At 39.5% G+C, this 10130-nt stretch overlaps 1 protein-coding gene across 1 annotated transcript; it reads left to right on the forward strand.

Annotated features, from left to right (window-relative positions):
• Positions 1-305: 305 nt before the first annotated feature.
• PDCD7 (programmed cell death 7) lies at positions 306-9718 on the forward strand. Its single transcript, XM_051980850.1, has 5 exons — positions 306-1240; positions 2292-2430; positions 6038-6274; positions 6664-6751; positions 8340-9718. The coding sequence occupies exons 1-5, from the start codon at positions 392-394 to the stop codon at positions 8464-8466; spliced, it is 1440 nt and encodes a 479-aa protein (XP_051836810.1). The 5' UTR covers positions 306-391; the 3' UTR covers positions 8467-9718.
• The last annotated feature ends 412 nt before the right edge of the window (positions 9719-10130 follow it).

Here is a 10130-nt window from a genome sequence, read left to right on the forward strand (position 1 = left end):
GTGAGTGTAGGGGAGAGGTTGGCTCTAGGAGGGAACAGCCCAGGACTTGAGAATCTGGGGTACTTTAAAGAAATATGAACGATCTTTTACTGCCGAACCAACCGGGGCCTCCAGGTATCCAGTGCAAACTCCTGCAGTGGACCTGTTCGCCTTCGGAAGCTTTTCTTTTGCTGTCTCAGGCCGGAGAATAAACTCCCCAGCACCTGGGACGAAAGGACAGCGTTTGTGGGGCGGGGCCAAGCGAAAACGGGATCTTATTTATTGGCTCGCAGGCTCCAGAGGGCGGAGTTTTCAGGTTGACGTCATATCCTGCAGAGTCGCCTTGGGAACCTCCCGGAGCCGTCTCAGAGGCTGCTTCCGGGCCCGATTGGGCGGTAGGAGTTAAGCTTTCATGGCTCTGCCGCCTTTCCCCGGCCGCTTCGCCCCCGTCTGCCCGGTCCCGCCGCCGCCGCCGCCGCCTCCTCCTCCCCCTCCCGCTCCTTTCCGATGTCTCCCCTTTGGGCCGCCCCCACCTCCCCAAACCTTTCCGCCTCCACCGCTACCTCCGCGGCTGGGCCCCTTCCTGGGGACTCCAGGCCCTAATGCGGGCCCTTTCCTACCACCCCCGATCCCGCCGCCCCCGATCCCGCCACCGCCTCCTCCACCCCAGTGTAGGCCTTTTCCGGGGCTCGAGGGTGGGGAACGGCTTCCGCAACCCTCCCCAACACCTCCGTGGGCCCAGCGTTGGCCAGAGGCCCCACCGCCCGATGGGCTCGGGGACACGGCCCTGCAGCGCCAACGTGACCGCCAGTGGCTGGAGGCCGTCTTCGCAGCCCCACGGCGTGCAAACGGCCCGCCGGCCTCTGGGGCAGTGGCGGCGACCTCTCCGCCGGGCCCCAGCCTCGGAGAGCTCCGGGGCCGGCTGCGCGGAGCTCTGCGTTTGGTGAACCAGCTGCGCGGCCTGTGCCGGGCCCTACGAGAAGCCGAGGCCGACGGCGAGGCCTGGGGACGGCTACACCAACAGGCGGCCCCGTTGCGGGAGCAGCTGCGCGGGGACCTGGAGCTCCTGAAGCAGCCTGCCTACGTGGGCGCGGCGCGGAGGAAGCTGGAGCGCGTCCGGCGGCGGCGTCAGCGGCTCCGGGAGAGGGCCCGCGAGCGCGAGGCAGAGCGCGAAGCGGCCCAAGCCCGGGCGGCGGAGCGCGAGGAGGAGATCGACCGCTGGAGGAACAAGTGTGTGCAGGAGGTGGAGGAGAAGGCCCGGGTAAGGCTGGACCAAGTCGAGGGCCCGGCCCCGCCCCTGCCCCTTCCCGGACCCTGGAACCTGTGATTCCATCTTCTGGGCCTCAACACAGATGCCCTTTTTGAATAAATATTAGAAACAGCCCTATATGCAGGGCAAGCACATGCTTCAGAAATTCTTAGCACCATCCTATGTGGATTTAGCTGCCTAGACAAGATTGGAGATTTTTCTTAAAAAAAGTGGCCTTTCGCCCATTTTTTTTTCCCTGTGAGCTATGGTCATGTCCTCATCTCTGCATCCTATAATAATTATTATTAATATCTAAATAGTTTCCCATGTGCCAGGCGCATTTGATCTAATCTCAGTTGATCCTCAAAATAATCTGCCATTATTGTTCCCATTTTGCAGATGAAGAAACAGGCAAACAACTTGAATAACTTGCTCAAAATCCACAGCTAGTAAATAAATGTCTGAGTCTGAATTTGAGCTCAGATCTTCCCAACTCCAGGCCAGTACTCTATCTATTGCCCAGCTGAGTTTCCTGTACAACATTTATTAGTGTCTATGTGCTCTCTGGTTGCCTAGGCACTGACCATTCACTTCTCTTCAAAGATTTCTGTGCAATGCCTGGACAGTTATCCCTTCTTCCCACCATGGCACAGTCAAAATGCCTATTTCCTCAGTGCCACATAATTCAAAAGAAAATAAATCTAGAGCTGGAAGGGACCTTAAGAGTTCATTTTAACCCAGCTTCCTCATTTCATAGATTTCACTTCATTTCACTCGAGGAAGAAGTTACATTCAATCAGGGCAGACAGCACAAACATATAATAGACACAAAACATATGCAATATAAATTCAAAGCAATTTAATTTGGAGGCTCAGTTAAATTAAATGAAGGATACATAGTAATACTAATTGATAATTGATATCTTCTCCCAATATTCCAAAAAGTATTATTTCCTATGCTATTTCAGGTTCTATTTAACTAAGTGGAGAAAATTTGGGGGATAGGATTCACTATAAGATTGGCTTTGAAGATAAAGCTTGATAATTTGTGTTTTCCCACCAGGAACAAGAACTCAAAGTTGCTGCTGATGGTGTTTTATCAGAAGTGAGGAAAAAGCAAGCAGATACCAAAAGAATGGTAGATATTCTTCGAGCCTTAGAGAAACTGAGGAAACTAAGAAAAGAGGCTGCAGCTAGGAAAGGTAACTTTTAATATACTTACATCCAGGGGTGTGCTGGAGCCAGATGGCTCAGCTTAAGTCAGATGACTTAAATTTTCAGTGAAAATATTTATATTGCAAATCAACAAATTCTGCACACTAGAGTTTGATTTGTTGTTGTGTTAATTGGACTTAAGAAAATGATGGGGAAGATTTAAATAATAGAAATGAAACTTTAGTGTCCCCAATATAATTTTATCCCCAAGATCCTGTTGTTTATGATCATACCTACTACCAAAATGATTTCCTTAAATCTCAACTCTGATAACCCTTTCATTTCCTTGTTGGATAAATTGGTAGTTCTTTATCTAGGATCAAATATAAGATCCTCTGTTCAGTATTTTAAGTCCTTTACATGCTAGCTCCCTTCCACCTTTCTAACTATTATCTATTACTCCTCCTTCTAAACCAGACTTATCTCCCTGCGCCCGCCCCCCCCCCCCCTTTTTTTTTTCCTTACCTTCTCCTGTGTCCATACCTTTTCTTACCTAACCTTAATCACTCTTGGGTGTTGCCTCAGTCAGACTGAGATTTAGTAAAAGCCTTACCTTTAAAAGACCAGGGTCTAACTAGGGCCATCTCTGGTCCTGTTCTGTACCTGGCCACTGGCCTTGGATGGTTCCAGAGGAGTGGTGACTTTGCAAAGCCCTCCCTCACTTAAATCCAATTCACTTGCATATCCTGACATCACTTCCCTGATGTCATGGGCCTCTTTGAGACTGAAGAATAAACAACAAACACCTTTGCATAGATTGTTCCCCATGCATCTACATCTCCCCGATCTCTTATGTGTGGCCTTTCTTGAGTCTAGGGGTTTTGCAAGTGCATTCTTCCTCCTTGCCCCCCAAATTAAGTTGCCTTGTAATTTATATTGCATATATTTTGTGTCTACTTACATGTTGTGTTATCTGCTCTGATAGAAAATAACTTCCTCCCTGAGGACAAGAACTATTTTTCTGGCTTTGTAACACCAATATTGTTGGTGTTCCTGGCCCATAGCAATCATTCATTTGTTTAAATGCTGAGTGGTTTGGTTAGCAAAGAAATGATGTGTTGGAAGTAGACAAGAACTGAGTTCAAATGTGGCTCTGACATTTGTTAGACATGTCTTAGGTCTTTTCTGTAAAACAGACTTCACAGGGTTGTTGGGAGCAACAGTTAGGGGCTGTTTAATGCACAAGGGGCTGAGGCTGGAGTCAGGAAGCCCTCAGTTCAAACCTCACCTCAAATACTTATCAGTTGTGGGACTCTTGGCAAATCAATTTTTCATTCTTTGCCATCATTTCCTCATCTGTAAAATGGGGATGAGAGTAGCATTTATCCAGAAGGGTTGTGATGAGGATCAAGGGATATGATCATTGTAAAGCATTTTGCACATTTGCTAAACTAGGTACAAAGTACCTAGTAAGAACTATCTAAATATTTTGTTGTTGAATTGTTTTGTTGGGCCTGACTCTTCATGACCCCATTTGGGATTTTTTTGACATTCACTGGAGTGATTTGTCATTTCTTTCTCTTTTAGTCTGAATTGACAGATGACGAAACTAAGGGTTAAGTGACTTCTTCCAGATCACACAGCTAGTAACTGTCTGAGGCTGGATTTGAATTCATGAAGATGAGTCTTTCTGACCCAGTGCTCTATCCATACCACACCTAACTGCCTATATAAATGTTAGCTGTTATTATTATACCTTAAAACATATATAAATTGCTTTTATTACTCTGATTAAGAATCCGAACCTGAATTCTGATTCTGACTGTCCCACTAACCAACTAGTAATGTGATTCTGGACATATTACTTAGTAGACACCACGTTGTCCTTAATTAAGCTTAGACCCTAGTTTAGAAAGTTAACTAATCTGAAGTCACTTAATCAAGATTCATTCCTAGACCTCTCCAGCCTCTCATACTCCAACAATTATTAATATATGTAAGGTATTAAACTTAGTATCCATTGTTTTTGAAGTGTCATGCTAAATACTATGTATGAAAAAGAAAGAATTAATCCCAGATGAAGCCTTGTATAAAAAACAAGTAAATTATGAAACAACAGATTAGTAGTTTAAAATGAGTACAAATGAGTTTATAAAAGTTTGGTCTGCAGGGGAAAATGTGGTGTGTGACTTATAACCGTCTATCTAGGATGTAAACCCATTTAGACTAATTCCCTCTCTCTTCTGAAGATAGACATCTTTACAACCTTCAGATGGTCGTAGTGAAAAGCCTAGCAGCTTTCATTGTCTTCTCATAGAACAAAAAGTTAGAGTTGAAATAAATGTGTTGTGTGTGTGAATGTGTTTTTCTTTTGCTGAGGCAATTGGGGTTAAGTGACCTGCCCAGGGTCACACAGTCAGGAAGTGTCTGAGGTCAGATTTGAACTCAGGTCCTCTTGACTTCAGGGCTGGTACTTTATCCACTGTGCCACTTAGCTGCCTCTTGAAATAAATGTTAAAGATTATGAAATCTTGCTTCTTCATTAAACTAGCTCTAGGGTTGGATTTAGAATTCCCTATGTCTCATGTATAGGAGTCTAATGTATACTTTTTTGGTACATATAATTTACTTTAAGGGCAGTTTTTTAAACCCTAAAAGCCCTATCATTAAGTTCTCATATTTCTCTTTTTTAAAAACTTATTCTTTCAAACAAAAAATATTAGTCCAGAAGTTTAATGGTGAGAGAAATTAGGTTGAAGACTGAGATAAAGTGAGACCTGTCAGTAGGCAGTTCCAGAAAACCAACTAATGATTTAACATGGAACTTAATATATAGTTACAAACAAAATAAGGAATTTTGTAGTTCAGCAAAAGAACTAACAGATCAAGCAAGTCCAACATTTTATTTAATGACATGTACAATTTTAAAAATTTATTATGGACCTTAATAATCTTCAAAAGAGAAGCAATCAGGATTAAATTTGTATAAAAATGTGTTGGTAATGTCCTTTGTCAAAACCACTTGAAATTCCATTACCTTTGTCTTGGTACTCATGCAAGTTCTCTGTGTGGGTGTGTATGCACACATTACATGTATGCATGTGTGCATGTGTCTGTATATATGTGTGTACATGCATACACATAGTTGTCAACATACATATAGTTCTAGTTTTGCTATTCTCATTTTATGTCATTCTATGGATCTGTCCATATTTCCTTGTATTCATCATTTTAACAGCACCTTAATAACATTACATTAAATATTATAATTGTTATTCTTTAGTCATTTAAAGTAAAAGTTGTTTTTTGTTTCTTGCTGTTGCAGTTACAAATGCTTTTGTACTAAGAAATCCTTTCTTCCCATCTTAATGATTACTTTTTTTACGGAATAAAGATCTAACATTTTAATCTGTTAAAAATTATGATCACTTTTTTGATTTTCTCTTTGATTTGATTTGCCATCAGTCCTCTCCTTAGTGTTTGTTTTGTGCCACAATTCGGTGGCGAGAACTTTGAAGGATGCTATCAGTTAAGCTGTAGATATTTTCATATGTAGCTGGGATCTTACAGTAATTTATAAATCATGGGTTTTGCTTCTTAAATCAGATATTTAAATGCAGATATCTAAATTGTTCTTTGGCACTTTCTTTGCAGGTGTTTGTCCTCCTGCCTCAGCAGATGAAGCTTTTGAACATCATGTAGAGAGACTGAGAAAATTAATCAAAAAACGCACAGAACTGTATGAAGCTGAAGAAAGGGCCCTGCGAGTTATGTTGGAAGGAGAACAAGAGGAAGAAAGAAAAAGAGAATTAGAAAGGAAACAGAAAAAAGAAAAAGAGAAGATCTTACATCAAAAAAAAGAAATTAATTCCAAATTATTTGGGGATCCAGGTATGCTCTGTGACTGTAAAGGAAATGGTTGGAATTTAAGACTCTCTAGAGACTAATTGAACCTTAGTATTTTATGCAATTATGAATTAAAAAACCAAAACTATTCTGAGCAAGTTCTACCCGACTGCCAAAAGGGTTGTAGGACACAAAAAAAAGATGAAGAAATTTGATAATGAATAATCTGAAATTGAGTTTAAAAGCTGGTAGAAAGCTATTTATTTCTTCAGGGTCTTAAATAATGAGAATTAGAATGAGATGATTAACCATGTAAGAATCTGTTAAATCATTACAGTAATACACGAAGTCAAGTACTTTACAAAACAGGCTTATAAATTAAGGTGAAAATAAGAAATACTAAGTTGTGGTTCTGTGTGGCTTTTCTTTTTTAGATGAATTTCCACTTAGTCATCTCCTACAGCCCTTTAGACAGTATTATCTACAAGCAGAACATTCCTTACCAGCTCTCATTCAGATCAGGTAAGAGTATTAGTTATTTGTAATCATGATAAATTTCCTTTCCATTAAATAAATTGTTAATGTGAAAGTAGAATTGTTAATTTGTCAAGTTTTTCATGTACAATCCTATCATACTACTTATGAATGTTAGTGCTATTATTTTTGTAAGATTTAAGAGCTAAGAAGGGACTTGAAAGATAACATTGTCCAATTTTTTAATTATATAGATAACAAAATAGGTCCAGTGGGGTTTAATTAACTCTCCTTGAGACACATAGGTAGATAGTGGCAAAGCCTGCTCTAGAATCTTGGGTCTTCTGACTTTGATCCCACGTGTTCAGAGGTGGAAGGTATCCCACAAACCATCTGATACAACCTATTTCTGAACAGGAATTCCATAGGTAATATATGTGACAAGAGACCATCTAACTTCCACTCAGAGACTTCGATTGAAGGGAAACTCATTACCCAAAAGCAGCCCATTCCACTTTTGGACAATTCTTTATTAAGAAGTTTTTCTATCTGGTGCTTCAAGCCCTGCTTTCTGGAAATAAAAATAAAAAAATCTACTCCCACTTCCACATGAAGTAGAATAGTAGAAGACCATTGCCCTTTCTCTCTGTCCACATTCCCAGCATTTTTTCTTCTTTAGATTAAACAATTCTTGTTTCTTCAGTCCATCTTCTTGTGGCATGGTGGTCTCTGACCTGACTCTGAATGTACTCCACCTTATTATGCCTGTAATTAAAATGTGGTGCCTCCATACTAGTTCTGGTCGCATAAAGGACCATGACCTTATTTGAGCACTTGTTCTTGTAACTGGGGTCTTGGATTACATTTGCTGAAAAAAAGGAAAATTATCGATCCTCAGATGATACATATCTGAAGCATCATTTTTCCAATTCTTCATGCTCATGCAAAATAAACTTGCCAACACAAGAGGTAGGATTCTTTGTGGAACTGATGATAATAATCTTGCAAAATCTGTTCTGAATTTAGGTCTTTGTTTGAAACATAAGACCTGAAAGCAGTTTTACTCTGTCTTCTCTGTGTGATCTTGGACAAACCACTGAATCCATTTTCCTCATCCCTGAAATGGACTTCAATTGTGACATGCAGTCCAGGATTCATTAGGCAGATCTCTGCTGATTCTATTATTTTCTATTATTGCCCCACATAACTGAGGACAAGTCATTTAGCCTTCCTGAGTCACAGGGTTTTGATCTATAAAATGATGGAGTTAGATTGTAGATAACGTTATGTTCAGAGATATTTTCCATTCCTTAGGTTTTGTGATTCTCTAAGAAAGTAGTGTTTTCCATACTAGGGAGAGTTAGTTACCTACTTTATTCTGGTGAAGGACAAAAAAAATTTATGTTGTATACAATTCTGAATCTTCAGTAATAACTTACCATATTTTAGTCAGGAGTTTAATCAATTAATAGCATTTGTAAATGGAAAAAAAAGAATAAAAATGTTTTCCTCTCTTTGTTTACAGTTAAGAAACTTAGTCTTACATTTTAGCATAATATAGCAATATAGCACAATGTAACAAAAAAAATTTAAGCAAAATTGAAGCAAACTTTTGTTCTCAAATGTTCTTCTAAAGGCATGAATGGGATCAGTATTTGGTACCAGCCGATCATCCTGATGCAACCTCGGTCCCTCAAGGATGGGTCATTCCTACTCTCCCCAGCAGTGACACCTGGGCAGCTGCACTCAGACTAAATCAATGAAGATGATCTCAGGAACACTCTTGTGTCTCTCTTCAGACTAAATTAGGACAGAATCTCCGCTCTCTTTGGCAGCACTGAGTGAAAGTTATATTTTCATGATGCAGATTCTTGTGCTACAGGAACCTTTTGAATCAGTAAATTAATACTATTCTTCAGGAAAGGATAAAGGGCAAGAAGGAAGGGATGCAAATTGTGCTCTTACTGTATAGAATGTCTTTTGTTGTTGCACTTTTAAACTTAATTTGCCCTTATTTTGAGGGGGTTGATTATATGTAACTTCTCTTTATGCAATGTATGTGAGGATGTTCATGTGTACAAACAAAAAATCCAGGTATGCTCTGTTGGACTTTCCTGAAAGATCAGGGGGAAAAAAACCAGCTGATCTTTCCTAAAAATGGAGGGTTTTGAGTGAATGTTAAAGCTAAATCTCTCATTCTCTTCATCTAAAGTCATAAGGCCTAGGTTGGTACTTTCTTTATAAAGCAAAAATGACACAATCTTAGCTGGAATGAAGACTGCACATTTAAAAACAGATCAAAGTACTGGTGAGAACAGTCCTTAAGTCTCCCTCTTGCCAGCTTTTCCCAACTATAATTTTGTAGCTTCATTATCAATGACTACTACTTGTATTCAAATAAGAGAAAACATATTGGTGCTTTTTAGCTAGTTCCAGCTGGGGACAGGTCACCTATGTCTTTCATATATTGGATCTTTTGATCTGAGCTTTGTTCTTCAGGAAGCTTGAACAAAATGTTGAATACCTCTTTCTACAGATTGTATGGATCTGCCTTAATTGTAGAGTCATGTCTCTTTTGCAAATTGAAAAAACTAATGTAAATACATTTCTATAGAGAGGTTGGAAGGCTCAGCATAGCATCTTCATTGATAAAGATACTAGTTTGCTCCTGGCACAGACTTTCTAACCTAAAACTGTTATACATTGGAGGAAATATACAACTATATTATAAAGTAGATCTTAAATTGTTTACTTTTTGTTAGCTCATCAATTATAGATGAGACATTTGTTGAAATGTTGCTTATGTTCCATAGGGAACTGTTAAGGAAATTCTATATATGGAATAGAATAGAGAACAGATTTTTACACAGAGTAAAATTTGTTTTTATCAATGAAATGTTTTTCTTCTAGATACTCAGTACTGTAAAATGAGAGTTTACACATGCTTTATGCCAGATGGTCTAAAATTAATTTATATTTTTATAAAGCTAAATAAACATCATTTTATTTTTTAAATTAAGATTTTTCTCATTTGGTTGAAATACAAAATTGATTGTACAAAGTACATAGTTCCTAGTGCAAAAGATATCTAAATTTGTTTTTAAATTGCAAAAGCAACAGTAATTGTTCAAAAAGATTGGTCCTTCTAGGTGAAATCTTTATCCTTTGACGAGTGAAATAGAATCATGTCTACATTTTGCTTCCCTAATTCAATTCAACAAATGTTTGTAAGAATTTGCCAGTAGGACACAAGTTCTGGCAGGTCCAACTAAACAATTTGAGCTACATGACAGGCTTTATATCTGTCATTCAAGGATCAGCCTTGTCCAATTTTAGAAATATTTGTCACCAGATTAGCTGCAGGATGATGAAAACTTACAATGACAGAAAATTGGAGACAGGATAAATGGTAGAAGAATTGTGATTT

This window comes from Antechinus flavipes, chromosome 2 (assembly GCF_016432865.1).
Source record: "Antechinus flavipes isolate AdamAnt ecotype Samford, QLD, Australia chromosome 2, AdamAnt_v2, whole genome shotgun sequence".
In the NCBI taxonomy this organism is placed as follows: domain Eukaryota; kingdom Metazoa; phylum Chordata; class Mammalia; order Dasyuromorphia; family Dasyuridae; genus Antechinus; species Antechinus flavipes.